Source organism: Carlito syrichta, unplaced genomic scaffold (genome assembly GCF_000164805.1).
Source record: "Carlito syrichta isolate Samal-C Ts95f unplaced genomic scaffold, Tarsius_syrichta-2.0.1 Scaffold124511, whole genome shotgun sequence".
Lineage (NCBI taxonomy): Eukaryota > Metazoa > Chordata > Mammalia > Primates > Tarsiidae > Carlito > Carlito syrichta.
The window spans coordinates 49,033-73,276 of record NW_007068607.1 but is presented as its reverse complement, the minus strand read 5'-3'; the positions used below and the strand labels follow the sequence as shown (position 1 = coordinate 73,276).

Genomic DNA, 24,244 nt, shown 5'->3' with positions numbered 1-24,244 from the left:
TTCTCAAAGCTGGCTTGGGCTCCAGGGCTTGTTGTTCCCCCAAAAACCACTTGTTGATCACTTGCTTACTTGATGAGTGGCATTCTGAGGGAGTCGAGATATAGTCATGTGCTTTCTAAATAGGAGTACTCAGAAAGGAGGGAAATGGACCTCTCCCCGGGAGCTCCATTCAAAGGATGTGAGAAAGTTTCTCTCCCCCGCGTTATAATACCCCTCACCACAGTCCTCCGACTCACAGAGGGTCTCTGTACACACTGGTGGCCAAACATTCTCTGTCACTCTGCCTACCCTTCCCCCAAGGGTGAAAAATGCCCCTTGACCTGATAACCAAATCCACATCTCAATGGTGGGGGAAAAGCAAGAAAGCAGAAAGCACCTGCGAAATGTGGGGTACATGAGGCTTGTCCCTGCTGTGTGTCTTCCTCCTTCTGCAATGTTTTGTCCAGGAGTGATACTCAAAATATTTAACAACCTGCAAGGCTCCCACCCCTTCTGTGTCAAACTGTAGCCTTTGGTGGCTGGATATGGAGGTGGGGGGCACAAAGCCCTGCAGGCTGGGTAGGGGGACAAGCAATCAGATGTCTGGTTACTAACCACAAAGAACACTTTTAGACATACTGACCAGGATGAGCAGACTGGGTACAGGGGCCACCACCATCAGGCCTTCCTTCTGCTCGCATCCTCCTGCTTCCTGTTGGTCCTGTCCCAAAGAAGAAACCTTGTGGGTCAGGGTGAGGACGATGCCTATCCTTTGTACATTGCCTTTCCCAAAGGACCCCATTCCCATCTGGGCTCTTAATTTCCAGATAAATGGAACCTGAGTTCATGTTTTGCCAGTTTAACAGAGTATAATCTGAGCTATGCTGCTGAGTATAAACAGAGTAATGATTGCTGGACAGAGAGAGAAAATGACCTGATCCTTGTTGGAAACCTTTACTGTTCCCCAGCTTGGCCCTCAACAGCCCTAGGTATACCCATGGCTTCTGAGAGTCCTACATTTATTCACTGTTATCAAAACACCCATATTGAAGGGGAGAGAATCATTGGACCATGCACTCCAGACTTATTTGCATTTTCAAAAAGGAATTCAAGGAGTCAGTATTTTACCAGAAAAATATAAAGCCCTGCCTCAGTTCCACAGGGGCATTGCCAGAACCCTTTGTGTCCACTCCATTTACTCATAAACCTGGTTCATTACTGAAACTTCTAAACTGAACATTAAAAAGAGGAAGACTAGGAAATCTGAATGAGAAGAGGATCATGCAAAAAAGAATTGAAATGTATTGGAAGAGTAAATGTTATGAATGGCTTGAGTATATAGGGGGAAAAGGTCAACAATTAATCAATGATATTAGGGCAGTCAACTGTTCTAGAAAATTCAGGCAACTCTGAGAGTCTACCATTGTCCCAGCACAGAGCCAGGGCTCTGCTGAGAGCCTGCAGCCCAGCTAGGCTGGTGGCTTTATGTACACAGGCAAAGGCCATTATATCTTGTGTACATTTCAGCAGGTAACAAGACTCTGACAGATTCGGATTACCAGTGGAGACTGGCTCCTCCAGATGAAAAATCTGGAAGTTAGAATAAATGCCTGCCTACTCTCTTAATTTGTTGACACTCTTGTGAGCATTTTTGATTCCCTGTCTCCCACCCCACTTGGCCTGCCCATCCCTAAACCTGGTCTGACCCAGTTGTATGTATTCTCCTTTACCCTCTCAAGATAACGATCACTTCAGAAGAAAATGTCCCCAGCATGCTGATTGGGGCCATTGCAAACTTATGAGGCCTTCTACACTGCTTAGCACACTTCTAACTTATCTTCACGAATAAAAATCCCTCTCAAACTGTTACCATGCTCCTGGAGATCCTTATCCTACCTCTGCCCCCATCACACTCAATAAAACACCAGCCCTTCTATCTCAGTGAACGAATGGAAGCTGTCTTGTGAGAAATGTTTTTACTTCCATGTCAGCTATGGTGACTCAGGCCTGTGATCCCAACTTTGGGAGGTCAAGGTGGTCAGATTGCTTAAACTTGGAAGTTTGAGAAATGTTTTCACCGCCAGCACCCTCTTATGCATATCCTCCTCCATCATCCCTTCCCCTCAGAAAGTCTGACCCCTTCTCCCTCCCTTTCCATGTGTGTTCTTCATTTTGTCCCTCCTGTGGCATCTTTTCCTTTCCACTGCCTTCCTTTCACGCCTACAAACACACCAGCCACCTTCATCCTTCAAAAAATGTCTCATACCTTATTTATCTTTCAAGCTTCTCTCTTCTCTCCCACTTCCTTTCACCCACAGACTCCTTTCAGAGCATTTACTGTCCATATCTCCTCCCATTCCCTCTTCCACCCACTGCACTCTGACCTCATTACCATTATTTCTCTGATCCTTATCTTGCAGGCCTAAATTCCCCAGCCAATGGTCTCTGCTTGTCGCTTATTCTTCTTTGCCGCTCTCAGCAGTAGACATTGTTGTCCCCTCCCTCCTTTAAACTCTTTCCTCCACCAGCTTCTGTTGACTCTTTTCCTACACCTCTGTTTAGGTTGCCCTGCCTCCCTATGGGCTCTTTATCCTCTGCTTGCCTCTTATTCTCCAGTATTGTCTTCGATCCTCTTCCCTATACACTGTCCCCAGGCAATGACACAACTCCCATGATTTCAACTACTTCATGGTTCGCCCATCACCAGCCTTGGCTTCAGTGGTCAAGGCCACACGATAGGAGTCAGTAGACATCTCAGATGCAAGCATCTCACCCTCAACATACTCCACACTAAACTCATCTGTTACACCCTAAACCCACTCTTCATCTATGCATGTGTCACTGCTCTCCAAGCTGCCCAAGTTAGAGACTGCAAAGCGATTGCTGCTGTCTTCTTCTGTCACCTCTTGTCTCATCTCACTTCAGAGTTGTCCATAGTCCACTCTTTTCTCTTGCACCTCATCTTATCTCCCACATTCATCCGTACCTTGTACCCCAAGACAGACACAGTACCTGTACACTTAGAAGTTGCTTAAGAAGTCATTGTGGAATGAATGAATGAATGCCATCACCTCAGTCTAGGATCTTGCATCTTCTACCTCAATTATTTAAATTACTTTCTAACTGCTCTTTTAGTCTTTCTCACCTTCACTGGAGAGATTTTTTCTTTAAAAAAAATTAAAAAGCAATCAGATGATGATCGTACTCACTTCCCTGCCCAAAATCCTCTTGACTGTTCAAAATATGCTCTAAAATAAAGTTGCAGCTCCTTGATGCGGCACTTATAGGCTTTTCCAACCTAGCCCCCTTCTCCAACGTCTCCTCATCCCTTTCCCTCCCATGCATGGACTTCCTTAGCTCCCAAGCCTTCGTTTTCCATAGTACTTTAAAATTGCCTATATAATTTTAACAGTATGTTAAAACTGTCTATCTGCTTGTCTGTCTTCATCTGTTAAGCTGAAGCTGCTGGAAGCCAAGACTGTGAGTCCCTAGAGCATAACATAGTGCCTGGCTCAAAACTATGACTCCATAAATCTTAAAGTTCATTGAGCAGCTAAAAGGATGGAGATCCAGCTGCAGACACACTCTACTCTTCGGGATTCCTTGAAGACACTGTGAACTTTGTCACAATCTTTTGCTCATATTGCTTCCTCTTGTTGAAACATCATCTTCTTCATCTACTCTGTCAACAATTCTTCTCTATTCAAAGTCCCACTCACTGTTCACTCCATCTCAGTAGCCTCCTGCACATATTTTTCCCACCCAGGGAGGACTGGTTTCCATGGCACTTTTTTTCCCCACCTCTGTTAGAGCATTTGCTCATTCTATCACAAGTACTTATTTATATGTATATTCTCTCACTATTCAGACAGTCCCCAACTTATGATGGTTCAACTTACAATTTTCAACTTTACAATAGTGCAGAAGCCATGTACATTCAATAGAAACCATACTTTTAATACCCATATAGCCATTCTGTTTTTCACTTTCAGTACAGTATTCAATAAGTTATGTGAGATAGTCAACATTTTGTTATACAACAGGCTTTGTGTTAGATGGTTTTGCATAACTGTAGGCTAACATTTTAAGGTAGGCTAGGCTAGGCCATGCTGTTTGGTAGATTAGATGCATTAAATGCATTTTCGGTTTAGGATATTTCTGGGGGGGTGGGGTAGAAGTCTCATTCTGTTACCCAGGCTGGAGTGCAGTGGCACACTCATGGGCACCGAAGCCTTGACGTACTGGGCTCAGGTGATCCTTCCACCTCAGCCTTTCATATAGCTGGAACTAGAGCTGGAACTGTGCTCAGGCAGTCCTCTCGCCTCTGCCTCCCAAAGTGCTGGGATTACAGGCATGAGCCACCACATTTGGAATCTTAGGATATTTTTAACTTATGATAGGTTCGTTGGGATGCAACTCCATCGTAAGTCAAAGAGCATCTGTACTATGAATCCCTCCAGGGAGTGGAGAAACTAATCACAGAAACTAATCCCAAAATGGAGCAATTTGTATGCTTTCCTAACCAAACTAAAAAGCTAAGTCACTTGGAGAGAGGGAAGTTAGATACAGAAGGAATCCACAAACCTATGGGACTGTATTGGAGAGTTATTTCATGACTTATATTTCATAACTTACGTGTAAGTTCCAGCAATGTTTTATATATGTCAAATATTATGTAACAAAGGATGTTTATATCAGTTTCTTAGATAAAATCCTAGAAGTATGCCCATTTTATTGGGAAGTTAATGGATATGAAGAATCCTAAGTGAAAAGACCTTGCTACATTTTGCAAGATGAAACAGTTCTGGAAATTAGTTGCACAACAATGTAAATATACTAACACTACTGAACTGAATACTTAAAATCATCAAGATGGCAAATTTTATATTACATGTTTTTAACTATAGTTAAAAAGAAAATATCTTGCCTTAAGGTAACAGTTCTCCCACAATCCAACTAATTAAACCACCACACTATTTAGGTCAAATCAAATTATTTTATTTCCATTAAAACAACAGCAAAAATTTTTTTGCAGTTTGTTAAGCAAGGCTCCTGTACATGCCTTCAGAATTTTCCCTTCTGTAAACAAAATTCTTTTCTCTTATGTTTTCTTTTCAATGGCCTTGTAGGTATCTTATGAACAGCATTTAAAGAATTATGTAAAGGATCATATTGAGTTCACTTCATTGAATTTCAAGGTTAGTTGCCCACTGGACATCTCCAATGACAAATCGCAAAGGACAAAAATTAATTGAGAACTTGATGTGCCATAAATTGAAATTAAAAATGTTCAAATAATCCTCTCCACACCTTTAAGCATAACATTTAATTTGTAGAGCCAGACAGCCAAACCTAACATCACCAAAGGATTTACTGACAGTTTAATAAAAACATGACTAATATAGGCAGCTTTTTATGCAGGCATCTTGGGCCTAGACTGATTGTGCTTTCTTGATCTCATCCCAGCCTCCACCCACTCCCATCTGAATGCTTCTCATTCTACATCTGACGGAATTATTTCTCACTAGCACACAGAGCTCTGCCTTGGCCTGCCCTGGCCTCTGGTGCTCCACACCACATGCCCCACACACCCATTCTTTGTCATCTCTGGCTTCCCTCATCCCTGCTGGGCTGGCCTCACTACTTGCCTTGTAAGCCACCCATTCCATCCCTATACCTGCTAGTGAAATGGAAAGAAGATCTGTCATTAAAGTTGACTGGGTTCCAATAACACATCTTCCTTTATCAGTTAAAGGATTGGGCCAATCCTTTTAGTTTTCCCATGCGAAAAAATTAGAAAATTGGAACCATGCAGTCTCTAAGGTGGCTTCTTCATATTCTTACCTTCTATAAATGAACTTGCTTCTCTGTTTTTCTGGCCAGGGGCTCTCAAACCTGGTTGCATATTGAAACCCCCTAAGGATTACATGATGCAAGTAATCAGGAGCAGCATTTCCAAACTATAACAGGACAGTAATACCCTACAAAATGTGAATAATACACTTCAGAACAAGAAGTGTGTAGACAAGAAGTTTGAAAGACACCCTTAAACTAAACTGAATAGCTCTCTTTGCTGCAGGGCTTCTCAGGCCCTTTAATAGAATAATGTGCATGTAGATCTTCAAACTTATTTTTATGTGAAACTTTTCCTTGGCCTATCCCTATCCACACCCTCCCAAATACCTGTTGACATACTGACATCTGTAGGACACTAATATCCTGCCAAATACTATTTGGTAAATGTACTCCTAGAGACTGCTGAAGTAGCTGAAAGAAAGTTCCTGGATTCTGAGGTACAACCTCTTTTCTGCCCTCCCTGGAGGCTGCATCAATATCAACAAGTTTGAACATCCTGTGACCATCACCAATTCCATCCTTGTTCCTTATGCGCCCTGCTCAGATGCCACCAGCACTGCTAATGTCTAAAATCGGCGTGCCTATAGCCCAAGCAGAGGCCAGAGATTCCTCCTCCAAGCCTCAGGAAATCTGAATTCATGTTTCTGTTTCACTTAGCAGAACTTTGCAGTGATACTGACATAACATCTGATGGAAAATTTGCATGACCATTCTTTTATGTTTCCATGAGTCCTTTAGGCCTTGTCAACTAATGTTAAAATTCCTACTGCAACTCTCACTTTAAATATTGAATAACTGAGCGTTTTAAGTAGTCCCATTCTTAAGGGGGATGAGTTGAAAGATCAAAAATTATTTGAAATTTGAGTTGAGCTCATTTCTTTGAAAATTTCTTATATTACATTCCAGATCACCACCTGTGGAACTAACCTTTGCTAAACTTTGACAGTGTAAAAGTTCCTGGATTCAGGCAGTACTTGACAACATCAGACCACCCCAATGAACCATGAGGTCACTATTAAATTTATGCTGACTGTATAGTGGAGAGATTCCATTGTCTGCCATCAACTAGCTCCTCATCCTTCCTGAATGCCTCCCATATCAAGTCACCTACTTTCTCTTGCTTTCTTGACTTTAATTGGAATACTTATAAAGTTGGGGAATCAGAATGGGAAGCTAGAATATAAAATGATGAGAGCAAGCATTCCCTTCTATCTGTGATATTAAAGCCCTTGTTAGCTGACTTTTCAGACCTGAATTGGCATTTCTTCTATAAACAATTCTGTTCTGATGGCTTCTCCTCATGCAGAATCTGCAAGAGAGACAGCAACTGAGTTGGCTCTTAGAGGTCAACTCATAAGTCCAGGATAGTGTTTAAAATCAAAGAATTAAAAAACTTTTTGCCATCTGAATGCAGATACAACATTTATTTGAGCTAACCCCACTGAGCATGCAGTAAGTAATCATTTGTAAAAAATCAATTGATCTTGGCTGGCAACACAGTGGACTCCATAGCAAAACAAATAAACTCCTAAATAAAAGATAGCAAAAGTTGTTTTAAATGCATAGTGAGGCTCATGAGAAAGTAGGGGACATTTCCAAGGCCAAAATAAAGAAAGACCTTGAAATCAGATAGTCAGCTGACCCTAAAGCAATAACTGTCCTGAAAGAGATTTTCTTATCTCAGTAACCTAGAGATTTGACTTAGTCTTTTGTGGGACCATAGTAGTTTGGGAGTTGACATTGCCAGGGCCTTGAGTGACAGGATGGGCTACTGGTTTGATGTGGGGGTGTGTTTTGGGGTCCCTAAGAATTTGTAAGAGTTTTAGAGTTCAAATTTATACTACTTGGGGATTTATGAATCACAGACTGAGAAAAGGTTTGGAAGTGCTTAGGGATCTGCAAGAGGAAACCAGAACCCTCTAGTCCCTCAACCCAGGCCTCATAAGATTCCCACAGGTAAATGCTTATGCAGGAGCTCACAATCCAAAATTTCCAAAAACTCAGGAATAGTAATACTCAGACCCTTGGGGTTCTTCTGTACACATGGAAAGCACAAAAGACCAGAAGTAAAATGAAGACATCAGGCTCTGTCCACAGTACTTCATTTTTCTCTCTCCAAAGTTAACAACAGTTGTTAAATAGCAGGTACATGAGAATTCTCTATGTATCACCATTTCTCTTTTAACATGAAGTATGTTCCTAAAAATATCACTGTGTTATGGAATTTTGACTCACCAAAATAACAAAACCAATGTGGGAAATAGGTTCAGAGCAGAACATTCCAAATTGCAGTCTTACAAAACAATACACTAAAAGGAAATAATAGACTCAATAAAAGCTTCACCATTTTAAACATCTTACATTCTTAATAAAAACAATACTACAGTAAATATAGCTCTTTGCCTTCATTTGAAAAAGAAATAACGCATGAAGTTTCCTGGTGGATATGAGTATGATATAGCAGTGTGGCTTTGAGTTACGGAGACGAGACAGAAAGAAGGACATTCTTAGGACAAAGTATCACGACACCCGAGGTGGATGGCTGTGACTCATTGTCTTGTTATTCTTTCTGCTCTGGCTTAAAATAGAAATTCAGCTTTTGTTGTGTTGCCAGGTTTCTCTTTTCATTAAAAAGGAAAAAAGACTATTTGTGTGGTTCCAAATAAGCCTGAAAGCCATGAAAATACTATTCTGCTGCTGTCAGCATTATGGCCTTAGCTTCATTCTATGACACATGTGTCTAATCCCCTTTAAGCCAATGATGGCTCCCATGAGTTCCATTCTCTTTCTTTGGTTTTTCAGCGTGGTCTCTGAGGAAACTCAGTTGGGTTTCTTTATGCCTGTTGCTTTCACAGTATCTCATCTTGTCTCATCTCTTCACAAGTTTCTCCTCCACAAGCTGAATGCCTTCCTCCTCCATTCAAGCCCAGGACACAAGCTCCTATTGACAATGCCACAGAACATGGTTTTTGTATTGTTTTGTTTTGTTTTAATTTTTTATTTTAAAATTGTGGAGTACAGTTAAGGGTTAGGTTTACAAATATGCATCGTTCAGGCACCCTTGTTCATAAGGAGTGTCTCCCCATAGAATGTGTTTTTAAAAGGAAAAGTACACACACTCGGGAGTGCAACATATTCTTGACTTGTGCAAGGACACATGGAAGTGAGAAAGCAGGTGAGATGTGTGTGGATTTTGTGTATTCCAAAATGCTGAGCAGCATTTCACGTTCACCTGCTGTTACTCAGTAGTGGCCAGTATAATCACTTCATACGTTTAAATGCCTAATGTTTAGTGTTAGATGAAGTTTATCACACCAAAAAAAACCCCTAAAAAATATATATTACCTTCTCCTTTACCTCATGAAAAATTATATTTTGAGCTAATATAATTTCACCCTTTCGGGATCTTACTGCTTAGTTTACGTGACACGTATTAAAAAATTAACATGTTACATACCTGTGTGGTAACAACAGAGACCGTGCATGTCGTTTTCAAATATTCAGAAGGTCTTTTCAGAAATGAGTTTGGGACACAGAGCTGCAAAATGGAATTTCAAACCACAGGGCAAGTGAATTTACTTGGAGGCCAGGGCTAAGGGAGAGAATGGGGGTATAGATGGCATCTAATAAAGCAGCATAATTAACCATAAGTCCAAGCCATGACTCTAACGAGATTCCCATGATGCAACTAAGTGTCACCATCCACTCTCGGTGGTTGGAACAGTTAGCATCTTAATTACTACAGAACCATTATGAAAGGTTGAGAGACCAAAACTAAATCTTATAGCATGTATTCAGTACTTATTTGAGAGGCAAGAGCATTTAGAATAATCAGAAATGCTTGCTTTCCCTTTACAGAAATGCATACTCATTCATTCCAGAAATAATGACTGAGTAACAAGCACTGAGCTGCGTTAAACTGACCAAATATGTTCATGTTTTCAAGGGCTTAGATTCCAGCGTTGAAGAGAGATACAAACACAGTTCATTGAGTTAATTGCCAACAGTGCAGACAGGAAAAGATAAGACCATGTCCCCAGCTCCCAGGGAACCATCTGTCTGGGACTGTTTCAGAGCTAGATCCAGAAATCCAGGCCATGGTAGCTCTCTACGCAGATGAGTGCAAGTGCTCACTAGAGGAAGCAAAGGAGTACCTACAAGCAGAGCTGAGAGTTTCTTCCAGAAATAGTTCAATGTCCTCCCCCACATGGGACAGTGAGGGCAATGGGGGCCGCACAGTTGCTGTCAATAGAACAAGGACACCATAATTTTTAGAATAAAATATTTTCAGAGCTGATATTTCTGATCTGCTATAAACCACTTTCTATAGAGCACTCATTCATACAAATGTCTGACTTGAAGCAAAACATACTCCCACATATCTAATTGAGGTATAGGGTTCTTAGCAATAAGCTAATTTATAGTTCTCAAAGTGTGCTCCACAGACCAGCAGGGTAAGTATCATTTGGGAACTTGTTAGACAAATGACAGTGCCCCACTCCAGACCTACTAATGAGAAACTCAGGGATGTAACCCAGGAACCTGTGTTTTAAGAAGCCCTCTGGCTAGTTCTAAAACTCAATAAAGTTTGAAACCACTGAGCTAATTAAAATGGAGAACAAGTTCCTTATTTTGTTAATATAGTAATGATCTCAAGCTGCTCGCATGGACTTTGTCTAAACAGCAGAGTTGTCCTTGTGTCAAGGAAGTGCCTCTTTCACAGTAAGAAAAGTGCCTTCCCTCACCACAGAGGAGTTGCAGGAGCCCCACATCTAGCTCAAGCAAAATGGACACTGAGACACTAAACACAATCTAAGAAGAAAAAGGCCAAAAAGGAGTCCCCTGTTTTGTCCCACCCCTCATGACATAAGATGAGCACTTGTCTGCCATGAGTCTGTACAACTTAACCTTGAAAGATCAGCAAGGATGAGGAAGAGATGTGAAGCTGTGATGGAGGATTTCTCATCAAGGTGATAGAAACAAAAGTCTTGACATTTCCACTCCTTACGCAGCATGTGGGCCTGACTCGAGACTCTAAATGAAACGTCTAGTGAGCCAGTTGTGCTATCATCTGGAAGGAGGAAGAGGTGCTACAAATTAGAAACAAAACTTTAATACTTCTAGAGGGAAGAAAAAAAACAAGCAAAATAAACTCATCAGGTGCTGTACTTCACCTTAACAATTTATAAAATAGATTGTAAGATAGAGATTTACAGAGATCCAAATGATTGCATTTGACTTATAAAACCCAAATAGTTAGACTTCTTAAGTGTCAGTCAGGCCCTAGAAAGATATGATCTTTCTACTCAGTTCATACCATGCTAACTACATGTGCACGTCGTCCTTCGTTGCCATTTCCAATAGGCAAACTAAGGGGTCCAGATAAAAGCTGGAATTGGTTTTGACAGAGAGTGAGAAGTTGTCAGTAACATTTCAAGTTGATTAGATTCTACCTCGTCTTTTCTAACTTTCTCTCTATTAATCCATACAATGATCTATGTCAAACCTGGCCCCACCTGATGTTGGCCTGAACAGAGAAGGATAAAATCAGAATTAAGGTCATTGATTAGAAGGTAGAGGGGGGAAAAAAAGAAGGGAGAGGAGATGTGTCTCTAAAACTCACAGCAGTTTCAAAAAATTCTTCATCAAAGCTCGATGTGGGCTAATGAAAAATAAATTTTCAGGTAGCAAAGGGACACCAGTAGAATTCATAAGTTTCTTATTCCTACTCATTTTCTTGCCACTTTTTCTTCACCAGTCCAATTACTAATGCAAAAGGAACTCTAGGGCACACAGGAAGCACACAGTCACTTATCCAGTCTATAGATAGTATTAAGTAGGGAAGTCATGCTGGCCTCCAGAGTAAAAATACTAAAAAATGTCCTCAGATTCCCTCCCTGTTGCTATTCAGTTCTTCAGTGTTATGCTTACAAATGTATATGTTGAAAAGTTTTTATTTTAAATATTTTTTTAAGAATCTCTTCAACCTTATCCATCTTCTCTTTGTCCTTCCTTCAAGGAAGGAGCTGAAGAGCCCACCCATAGCCAAGAGGAACCTCCCATAACCTGCCGAGAAGGGAAGTGAGCCAAACCAAGTCTGAGCTTAGTAGCTGATTCTGGCTGGCATTCTAGTTGGAAATAAAGACTTTCTAGTCATGCCGGTTAGAAACAAAAAATCATGCAATTTACCTTTCGATTATGATTAAAAGTGCTACATCAAATACAGACGCAGTGAGAGCCCTCAAAGAGGACCTTGCCAGTTCTGTGAGGTTCCCCGGAGAATCGCATCTCCTGGTGTTAACCTGGGACTATGCAGAGGTGTGAACTGAACGTAGAGGGGCTAGTGAGCATTTGGGCAGAAGACACTGCACAGGAGAAGCTACAGAGCATGTGGGAGAAACAGGAAGGTGCCCAGGAGACTGGTGCGCTGCAAATGAAGGAGAGAGATGAGGTGGAGAGGTAGTGAGGCCACATCATGTAAGCCTTGTGGGGATAGGAGCAGTTTGCATTTTAGTCTGTGAATCATGGAAGCCATTGACTGAAGCAACCACTGAGATCTGTATTTTAAGGCCACTCTGTGTGCAGCAGTGGCACTGTGGTGCTGTAGGCTACAGAGTTATGCAGGCTATTGCCCCAACTGCTCCTCAAGGTTATACGAGCTCTGGTCCTGGAAATGGGAATGGGGTGGTTGAGAGGGCTGACATGTCCTTGTGCTAGCGCACTCTTTTGGGTGGCTTGTATGCTGGTCTTGGCACAAGGGTTTGGCCCACTGACAGAGAGCCCATCCAGCTTCACTCTTTGGAGTAATCATCCCATGTCATCAAGCTTAGCCTGTCTGGATCACACTTTGAAAAGTTCTGCCATCCTGTGGTGAGTTTCTTCCTGCCTCAGGAGCAGGCTGGTGGTGCATGGACTCCAAGCAAGGCAAAGACCTCTTTCTCATTCCTGTTGAACATACCTAGACACCCAATTGATGAGGCCAGATTGGAGGTACCTAATTCCTGTTTACCTGAACAGGGTGGCATTTTTCTGGAAGCTCAGGTGCCCAAATTACAGTGTGTTGGTGTGGAATCTGGATTATAAACCAGCCCTCTTTGGTTAATATTTAATGTCATGTATTTTGGCATTGCCTTTTTGGTTCCCCTTAGGGTCTAGCACATTGCAGGAATGCAGAATAGATATCCAATTAATACTTAATAAGTTAAATTGAACAGCAAGCCCACCAATGGGTTGTTCTGAGTGGAGTATCACTTGGGGCTACACTTCCTGGCTAGTGTCATGTGCTGACACATATGTGGCCAAACATACCATTACCGACTCCCCAGAAGTCCCTGACCAATATCAGAACACGAGTTCTCTCGCCCACCCATTTCATGAAGCTCAGGTCCTTGGGGACCTCCATCTGGAAACCACTGTGCATGGTCATCTAGTATATGCAGGACAGTATGAAAGATGCAATAAAGGCAAGAGACACAGACAACAAGAAAGAGAAAGGGGAGAACTAATAGCATGTAGCATCTATTGAGCACCTACTGTGTATCAGATGTTTAACAAACATGATTGCTCATCATGACTCAGTTCCTGCAAGGTCAGTGTTATCACTTCATTTAACAAATGAGAACAGTGGAGCTCAGGTAGGTTAAGGGACTCATTAAATCCTGACAGTCAGGAAAGGACAGCTCTAGGGTTAATTAACAGTTGACTCTGCTGTGCTTCCATATGAGAAGGAAGGGGCTCTTAGCACCGAGAGACCAAAGCCTACTGACCTGCACCAAACCTCTTCATACCCAGGAGCCTTGCCATGCTCCAGCCCACAGACTCTGTCAACATCTGTCTTTTCCCTAACATCCTGTTCTTCCTTTCACTCCCTTCTCTCCCCCTCCCCCAGAAGAAGAGATGTATTCCAACTTTTGGTCCCCAGCTCCTCATCCCTCCCTCCAGATTCAGGCATTTCCGACTTTAAAATAATTTACTGCCTGTGAGATGATAGGAAATCAGCGTTGGGCAGTAACTGCTCTCCCCAGGGGTTTTCGTAAGGAACTTTGAGCCGGGGTTGAGTGGGTGAGCAAAATCATGACTTCGTGTTTTCCAGAGACCTTCACCAGGCTTCCCACAGTGGCCAGGAAGTGGAGGAAGATGAAATGATAGCTTGAAACCCCTGGAGGCTTTCGCTTCTGCCTCTTCAATTAATTGAATTAATACTCCAGTCATCTGAAAGTATGACTGGAGTCTTGGGCTACTGGCTGCGGTTAATTGAACCTGCAATGGAGGATGTGCAAATTAAAACCACAATGAAATACCACCTTACACCAGTCAGAATGACCATTATTAAAATATTTTTTTAAAAATAGATACTGGCACAGATGCAGTGAAAAGGGAACGCTTATACACTGTTAGTGGCAGTGTAAATTAGTATAACATCTATGGAACTCAGTATGGAGATTACTCAAGGAACTAAAAGTAGATCTACCATTTGATCCAGCAATCCCACTACTAGGTATCTACCCAAAGGAACAGAGGTTGTTTTATAAAAAAGACACCTGCACTTGCATGTTCATCACCGGACAATTCACAATTGCAAAGATGTGAAATCAATCTAAATGTCCATCAACCAACCAATCAGGGGATAATGAAACTATGGCATATATACACCATGGAATACTATTCAGCCATCAAAAAGAATGAAAAAATGTCTTTTGCAGCCACTTGGATGAAATTGGAGAACATTATCCTGAGTGAACTAACACAGAAACAGAAAACCAAACACTGCATGTTCTCATAAGTGGGAGCTAAACTAAAGAGCTGCCAAGGCATAGAGAATGGTATAATGGACACTGGAGACTCAGAAGGGGAAGAGGGAAAAGGAGGAGGGTGAAAAATCACCTATTGGGTACAATGCACACAGGTGGGAGTGGTGGGCACTCTTAAAGCCCAGACTTCTTTGTCCCTATCTAATCCCTCCATGTAACCATAAGCTATTTGTACCCTCTTAAGTTATTGAAATAAAGGGGAAGAAAATAGAACCTGCAATGGGAAGCCTGTCTCTTCATACAGAGATGACATTATAGATCATGTCAGGGTGGGTGGCAGCATGGGGACTGCAGCCCTAACGAGTGCCCAGAATAATCTTTTTTTTTTTTTTGAGTTGGAGTCTCACTCTGTCGCCCAGACTGGAGTGCAGTGGCCACTCCCGGCCACCGCAGCCTTGACCCACTGGGCTCCCGCGATCCTTCCGCCTCAGCCTTCCAAATAGCCAGAATTACAGGCGCGCGCTACCACACCCGGCTATTTTTTTTTATTTATTGTAGAGATGAGGTCTTGCTGCCCAGGCGGGTCTCGAACCTGCGGGCTCAGGCAGTCCACTCACCTCAGCCTCCCAAAGGCATGGGATTACAGGCTGAGCCACCGAGCCCAGCTCCAGAATAATCTTCTAATCAGAGGAGACGTGCTGAGTAGGGAGAGATGAGGAAGAGCTTGATTACAGATAAGCAGCTGCCCAACCGGAAGAGTCAAGAATGGGTCCTGTGGCAGTTCCCAATCACTCATCTACAAAGTGGGCAGCCCTGATGCTAAGTCATCGAGATATGTGTGAGCTTTGTATTCACCAGAAGTCCTCTAAGTAAAAGGACTGTATGTAGGGGACCCAAAATTCTGATAATAAGCTTGGGGTGAGGGGAAGAGCCCCCCAAGGAACATTGTGGAATCATAGTAGATAATGGCCAAGCTTCCATGTCAAGACACTCTAAGTCCAATTAACTGCCAAATCCCTAGTCCAGTTAACTGCAAGGGATTTTCTTTTATGAGTGGGGGGTACAAGCTGGGGGCAAGGTGATGGGGGGCTGCTCACTACACCCAGCTGTCCTCTTTTGTGTCCCTCTCCCTGAATCATCATCCTCTCATGGCCCAGAAGGGGCTCCCAATTGCTTACCTGCCCAGGGCACATGGCTGTCTTCAGCCGTGAACATGCGGCAGTTGCAAAGTAGGGTCTTATAATATTATTGCCTAAATCTTTTTAACCCTAAATGTCAGTGCCCTGAGAGAAATCCCTGGATACTTCTCCTTTGCTGCCCCTATCAGGAATCAGTGTGTCTGATCAGCACATCTTTCCTGCATGGGTACTCATTGGAGCTAGTGTGGTCCTTACCTGCCTCATCTCTGCAGCACCATCTTTGTTAAATATATAGATGGCTGGCTGGATGAATGAATGATTCACTACATGAATGACTAGATGAATCAGTGACTGAATACATTTGCAAAATTGCTGCTGGGGTAAGAGATGAAACTGTTACCTGCATTTATTTCTCTATACAAAACGACAGCAGACACCACTGAGATTGGAACCCTCAGCCTTGGCTGTACTCTAACCGAGCTATCCTGTCCAGAAAGAGATATCATAGCACTGATAAAGCCTGCCCTGCTGGGGCTGTTATCATGGTAATGATGGCCATACCACCAAGGTACTTCCTGAGAGTAGGCCTCTTGGAAAGCAGGTAGCCAGAAATTTTCACTGAAGTTTTCCTTTTTTCTTTTCAGATTATCAAGGAGGTCCCTCCACCCCCTGCGGAGGAGAGTGAGGTAAGCGACAAGAGCTGGGTGGGGGTAGGTGGGCAGAGTGGGGCAGAGAGTTGGCAGTGCTATCCCGACACTGAGCCCCCTCCAAAGCAGAGCACAGTCAGGCTCAGCCCCCCACTGTCTTGAAGCAACAGGGAGGGTCAGGGTCGTCTTTGGCCCCTTTCCTAACTGGGGAAGAACAGAAACTGAACTAAACTGGTACCCAAAGACAGAGTGGCTTTGGAGAGTTTTCTCTCTACAGAGATAAAATTTGAGATGCAAACATGTTTTAATCAATACAGTTGTCTAGAGCTCTGAGGTACTGCCTTTTCCTCTGAAACAAACACTTTAGAATTCTCTTCTCCCTGCAGAGACTTAATGCTTTATGCATGTAGATCAGGCACAATTTGCCACATTCTCCAATCGTTGATTCTAGGAACAGACTGATGCCAAAGCATTCCATTTTTCTTTAATTTAAAACAAACCTACCTAAAGGTTTGCCAGGCAATAATGAAAATATGCTGAAGAGGGATATGCTTATATCCTGGCCTTACTCTCAAATCCTCATCATCTAAAGAAAAAGAAAATCTTGGACTCTTCCACTAAATTGGCCAGTAAGCAGTTTTGATTCAAGGGTGGCCGGGGGTAGAATATAGTGGCAACTTTAGGAGCTAATTGTGAGAAAGAGCATCCCTGGGCAGGAATTTCTAGCAAGTGACTTTCTTAATCTGATCACTCCCAGTACAGCTGGACTCCCTAGATACAACACCCACCAATTCAGAAGCCAGGCTATAGATCCAAACACTTAATGAGATTGAAAGATATATTGATAAGGTTTCACGTTCTTGTCCTCACTCCTAAGATCTGCTATGTGCAAATCAAGTGCCAACCCCTTCCCCTCCTCCTTCCAATGCCTTTGTCAAGTTTCCTTCATACAGAAACAGTAATAATTAAATTTAAAGTTTCCATGTGGCTCTTATATCCTGAACTATATGCATGTAAGCCAAGGGATTTAATAGCTGCAATCAATTAAAGCACATCTTGTTGGAATGCTAACTTTCTGCCCAGAAATCAAGGGAGGAAATTACATTGCTGTGCAAAGAGGAGGGAGAGAAAAAAAAAACTCTCTTTACATCCACAAAAACCTTTCCTTAATCCTTTAAGAAAAAAGATGATGGCTTGTTCCACGATTGCAGATTGGCTCTGTTTCTATTGTGTGCAGCTGTCTCTTAGGCTCCCAGAGAAAATTGGGGCAAGGAGCTCCCTAGATGGGGCGGCTCTATTCCCTCCCTCAGTGTGTTCAATTAGAGGCATTATGGCTCTTTTTTCTGGCTCTTGCACTGCATTTGCCTTTAGAAGGTGACAGCCACCATGCCAGAGTAGACCTGAGGACATAGGTACAAGACTGGGGTATCTGCTTTACCTCAGATTCAACATTGAGCATGGGGCTTCACACACAATACGAACTTACTAAATATTTGTAGAATGACTGGAGATAGGTGGTATCTCCGTGTGGTTTTAATTTGCATTTCTTTGATGATTAGTGAGGCTGCGCATTTTTTCATTTATCTGTTGGCTTCTCATATGTCTTCTTTTGAGAAGTGTCTATTCATATCTTTTGCCCATATTTTAAGAGGGCTGTTTATTTTTTCCTTTTGACACATTTGAGTTCCTTGTAGATTCTGGATGTTAGACCTTTGTCAGATGTGCGGTTGGGAAAATTTTTCCCATTCTGTGGGCTGTCTCCTGCTCTTTTGATGGTTTCTTTTGCTTTGCAGAAACTTTTCAGTTTGATGAGGTCCCACTTGTCTGTCTTATTTCTTATGGCATGGTCATCTGGGGTTTTGATCAGGAATTGGTTGCCTTTTCCAGTTTTCGTAAAGGTGTCTCCTGTGTTTTCTAAGATTCTTATAGTTTGAGGTTTAAGGTTTAGGTCTTTGATCCATTTAAAGTTGATTTTTGTGTATGGTAATATGTAGGGGTCCTGTTTCAATGAAGCCCCAATAACACAATTTTGGAGCCAAGAAGAAAGTCCAAACTAGAAAACCACCTAGAAGAAATGGCTAAAAGTAAAGAAAGAGAAGGAGTTGAGTTTTTCCAGTTTCATGGAAGTTGAATTGTCAGCTGAAGAAGGCAGACCTGATTTCTGAAACAGAATGACAGCCTCAGGCTCTTTGAAATCAAAAGGGTTGGATTAGGCTTCACTAAAGAAATGTATGGACTGGAGCTTCCTCGCCCAGGTCATCTCTCACTCCATGAAAAGGATAGCTCACACAGCACCTGCAGTTTTCTTCCTTAATCACACAGCTTTGACCAGACCTAAACAGGACAGATGAGTAGTATATTTTACTTGCTGATGAAAAACAAAACATTGTCTTCCAAGAGCATAGAGCTCCTCCTCCCTTCATTTCCCTTTGAAACCTCTGGCTTAATCAATTAAATATGAACTCAGAAATAAATCAAGAAACCACCCAAACTAGAGACCTAGGCAATAAAAATTTAAGTATTGTACTTTTTAATGTCAGGCATTTTTGAGCATGTGCTGATTGCCTTAGCATGTGTGTTGGCCCTGAGAGTTAGGCCTCCCTAATCTCCTTCCTAATGTGTCTTGGCAGAAAAAAAGAAGAAATAATAAAGAAATCCCACAGAAACAGTTAACTTAGTCCACGCAAAGTGTTGTATACAATGCTCTGAAAATCATAGTCTCAATCTAGACAAGCTGCTCCACTCCAGCTCCTTGTGTTCAAATCCACAGTGTCTAACACTCAGTTAATAGGTGTGTGAAGTCAAATGTTCTCTGCTGTATATATGAACAAGTTAAGTATTAATTATCCAAACTTTCATCAGATCTATAGTCATCATATCCTGAGGGAGGCATGTCTGCTATTTAAATAAATGAATTTAGAGACTAAAGACAATCTTATGAATCTTTAAAATGAGTTCTCAATGATACTCTTTAATAGAAAATATAAAAATTCATAATATAAAAAGGCATGACTTCCTGAGATTCCATGTAACCAATTGTGATACCATTATATAAAGAGTACGAAAAACTTACTTGAAATTTAGAGATATCAATAAAAGCTCGGTTTTAGCAACTAATGGGGGCATTACCTGGGTTATGAGTCTTCTCCAAGTGGCACCAGTGAGGACTCCACTTAAGACTCTGGTTATTCCAAATAATTAGCAGTTTATGGGAGAATGCAGTGATGGAGTATTTAATCTGATGGTTTCCTTCTAAATGTAATCACCTCCCATGGATCTTATGACCACATTTGAGTTTTTATCAGGCTCATTAGGCTGCAAAAAGCAGAGACCAATTCAAGCTAGTTCGAGATGAAAGGACCCAGGTAGACTGTGGTTGGGGAAGGAACTGAGGCAACTCCAGACATCAGCCTCCTCGTGGGTATTTTCACCCTCACTCCTAGCATCTCTGTTTTCTCTGCTGTCTCCTACTGGCCTCCTCTCTTCCCTCTTAACTCTTACTTGTACAGCCCCTTCTGCCCAGGTCTGCCTATTGGCATTTCCCAGCCTTCATTTGATCATCTGCCCCCAGCACTTACAGTCTCATCTCCGAGAATCCATCTTCCAGTTCCCACAGGAGAATATGTTTGATGCAGCTCATCTTTTCACTCCAGATCATAAATCATAAATCTCAGCTCCCAGCCAGCCAACAGACCAGCTTGCCTTGGGTCAAGTGTAGCCAAAGAGAAGAGTCATGTGCTTCCTTATAGGAGCCCTGAGCATGAAGAGAATAATTTCCCTTCGAAGGAGAAATGGACCTGGTGCAGGCACTGTGGCCTCTCTGGAATAGTATTGTTTAAAAAGTTAAACTTCGATCTAATTAAATACTATCAGAATATAAACTACATCCAAGAATCCATGCCATATTCTTTTCCCACCTGCCATTCATGCAGTTTCTCAAAGATCCTGCTGTTCCCAATTTCACACACATTTGAAAGGGCATACATAGCAGGAAGCTCCATGACTGAATGGAAAGTTGGTTACAGTGTAGCCCTGAGCAGCTGCATGTCTTAGACACAAAAGACCCACACATGAAGTCAGTTCACTGGAATAGAGAAGATGCTTCCTCACCCATGTCTTCTCTAGCTCTATCAAAAGGATAGCTCACATGAACGCCTGCAGTTTTCTTCCGTAATCACACTGCCATGGCCAGACCTGGGCTGGCCAGATGAGTAGTACATTCCACTTGCCGATGAAAAACAAAACATTGCCTTTTAGGAGTGTAAAGCCCCTCCCCCATTCATTTCTCTTTGAAACTCTCTGGCTTAATCAATTAATATGATGTCAGAAGTTAATAAAGAAACTACCCATACTAGAGACCTGAAAAATAAAATCTTAAATGTTGTACTTTTTGGCATTAGGTTAATTAAGATCTTAAGATCTGACTTGAGGACATTGGAAAAGTCCAATAGGATAGAAATAAAAGGTATGCAAGTAGCCTCCGTGTTTTTTAGATACATGAATTTCTTATTTATCCATCAGTTCTAGAATGAGTGCCTACTTTGTACTGTGATAGCAAGTCTGAGATTCTCTGCTGCAGTTTGTCTTAAGAGAGGGTGTAATTGAAGTTTGTAAAGTTGATAACCTAATCGGCCCTTATCAGGGAGAAAGGCAGAGATTCCTGTCAGATATTGCATGTGAGTTTTTGAAAATTAATAATGATGATAATTACTGGAGATAACATTTACCAAGCATTTATGACTATCCAGGTAATGATGCAAAGCACTTTTTCTGGTACATTTCATTTAATAGCTCAACGAAGAACAAAGGTGTGCTACTATGATCCCCATTTTGTAAATGCAAAGCCTGAGGTATAATGAGATTAAAATACTAGATTACTCAAGATTACACGGTTTTTAAGTGATGGGACTGGGATTCAAACCTGTACCTGAAAGGGAAACATAGAGAAGTCTTTCTTCACCTGTTCCTGAGGACTCTGCAGCTCCTGCATACAGTAGTGAGGTCCCAAGTCCTGGGGGAGAGCATCAGGTGCTCCTTTCTTACTGGCAGTGACACCCCACCCAGGCCCTAGTGACACTCAGGCCCCTTTTAAGATTGATGTGAAGATGTCTTAATGCCTATCTCTGCCCATGGCCCTAGTATGTAGCTATTCTCTTTTGCTCTCTTTAACCCCATGTTTCCTGACCTGTCTCCCCTTTCATGCTCCCACGTCACCATGTCTCACCAAGAAGCTTTAGAATATCTGTCTGGGCTAGTATATGTGTGGGAGCAGGAAGGAGAGTGAGAGACAGTGTGAATATATGGCATTTATAGGTTGGTGCTTTGTATCTGAGGGGAGAGGGCTGCGTATTGAAGGCATTGATGTTGGGTGTGCAGCCAATGAACAATAAGTACCAGATTTGAATGGTGACCTCATTTCTAGGTTTATTATTGAGTTCACTGATCCCAACAATTTCTCTGTGGCAAGAAATTTTGGGGTAGAAGAATGAGCTATGGGAAGTAATATAATTTGTCTAGAGCCAGACAAGCTGGACTCCCTTAATAGCAGCAGACCTGGCACCCCTCCATCCAGGCCTACACAGACACCAGGAGCAGCCTCCAGACCCTAGCCTGAAGGGATAAAGGGCCAAGCTATTGTCAGGCATCCTTTTGCGAGTGAACATTAAATACACATGCTCACACACACTCATACACACATGTACACTCTACACAGATGTCCTGGATCATGCCTGAAATTGTATATTCGATATTTTTATCCTTTTTTTAACAAGAAGAAACAATGCTACTAAAGACATGAATGCATTCTTTATTGAATAATATAGAACAGTCACTGTGTTGTCCTTAATCATCGTGTGTATGTGAACATATAAAATGGTGCCATGACATGTTAAGTGCAACTCAAAACATCTTAAATCTTTTGGAATTTTTCATATTTACAAACAGAAATGTTGCTGGATTTTTCTGACTTGCCAGTTCACTCCTAGGACTTCACCTCCAAAACTGATATTGAAGGAGATCTCCCTGTCTTGTCCCCAGAGATCAGATGAGACAGTCCAGCCATTTCTACTTTAGGTTCTGCTCTCCAGAGTCTCCCAGCTCTGGGGATTTCTGTAGCCTTAGTCCTTTAATTCATGCCATCAGCCTTACAAAACTTACCATTCTATAAATATTGTTGACAGCTGCATTCTCTTTATTTTTCTCAAAATATAACACTGTGCTGATAAGCAGTGGGGGCTCAACTACAGTTGCTTGAGAGAGTGGGTAGAGGGGTGGACAAATAAATGGCCCTTGTTGGGCACTCTATAGGGCTTACCATATGGATTTAAGATGTGTTCCAGTTCATTGAAAATTAATATTAATTTGAAAGCTGATTTAAAGCTATTGCCTTGAGCTCTATTGTATCTCAGTTATGTGCTGAGCTAGGGGAAATTATAGCTATTTTCTAGAGTCAGACAAGTTGAACACCCTAAAAGCAGCAGCACATCTGGCACCACTCCAGAAATGTCTACATAGACACCCAGCGTAGCCTTTTCATTGATAGCTCCCACTGGTACCCGCAGTAAATTGAGGATTAAGAATCCATTGAGGTCAGACTGTCCATCTGGCTCTTCTAGAAGATGGACACCAGAGAATCAGGAATGTTAAAGAACGTGTCAGTTGAGTCTGAGAGGGCCACCCTATGCATGATTCCATGGGGCCCTATTCACATTAAGTCTGTGATGTTGCCCAGTGCACAGCCTACATGCAGGAGTGAGGCAGCCCCAGAGTTTGAGACCTCACTCCTTCTACCTGCTGGTTTGCTTAATAACTAACAGTTAAATGTTTGTTGAGTGAGTGGAAGTCAATACAAGGAGCTGTGGAAACACAGGAAGGGAGCATTACATTTGCTGAGGAATTGATAGTTATTATAGATAGAAGAAGTGGGAGAAGGGTTTTCCAGGCATGTGGATCCCTGAATGTTGAAGCATGGAGCTGTACAAAAGCCTGGCTTGATTGGGAAAGATGGGAAAGTTCAGGGTCTGAGGACAGCTCAGGAATAATCCAGTTATGAGCTAAGTGAGCTGACCAACTTAATAGTCTACTGCTGTTTCTTCCTTGAGCAGGACTATGCCTTCAGGCACACTTAGGTCTGCCTGAGGACACGCAGGTCAGAATGGGCCTCTACCATCTGAGGAATGTGCTGCCACTTGTGTTACCCAAACGCCAGCCAACTGTACGTCTGGGGCCACCACATCCTTTCAGATTTAAGCATATCTTCCCCTGATGGGAAACCAGCATCCCTCCCCAATCTCTGCGGTTTCTCCCAGGCACCACTGACTCCTACTCCTCGCTTCTTCTGTGTTATCTCATCTTGGTTTGCTAGACACCATCGAGCAACACTGGCACAAGGCCATCTATGCAGCAACTTTTACCGAAGGTTTAAAAATACAACTTTTACCGAAGGTTTAAAAATACAGCTAACAAATAATTTCTAACAATATTAAACAGCCTCTTTGCCACACCTATCATTCTGACTGAGAGGGGGAACCTGGCAGTCTGCTGGTAGCTTAGTCCCACTCTGTTCTGCTCATCTGCTGCTGGTTGCCTGCTAGTCCCCTCCCAGCCCCTGAATTCATATACAAAGCAGTTCCAGCTCATCCAGTCCTGTCCTCCAGTAACCATAAAGGACTGCAAGGTTTTGCCACAGTAGTTCGCGCCTGTAATTCCAGCTTTTTGGGAGGCTGAGGCAGGAGGATCGCTTAAGCCCAGTGGGTGACAGCAAGACCCTCAGAGAGAAAGAGAGACAGAGGCAGGGACAGAGAAAGAGAGAGAGAGAGAGAGACAGACAGACAGACAGAGAGAAAGAGAGAAAGGAAAGAAGGGAGGGAGGGGA

The 24,244-nt window shown here is 42.3% G+C and overlaps 1 protein-coding gene across 1 annotated transcript in view; it reads left to right on the top strand.

The window, feature by feature from the left end:
• Positions 1-24,244, top strand: part of ANTXR1 (anthrax toxin receptor 1) — a 169,232-nt gene that overhangs the window by 126,451 nt on the left and 18,537 nt on the right. The window contains exon 14 of the mRNA XM_021707778.1: positions 16,369-16,410. Coding sequence (XP_021563453.1) covers positions 16,369-16,410 — 42 coding nt within the window. The remainder of the gene's footprint in view (positions 1-16,368; positions 16,411-24,244) is intronic.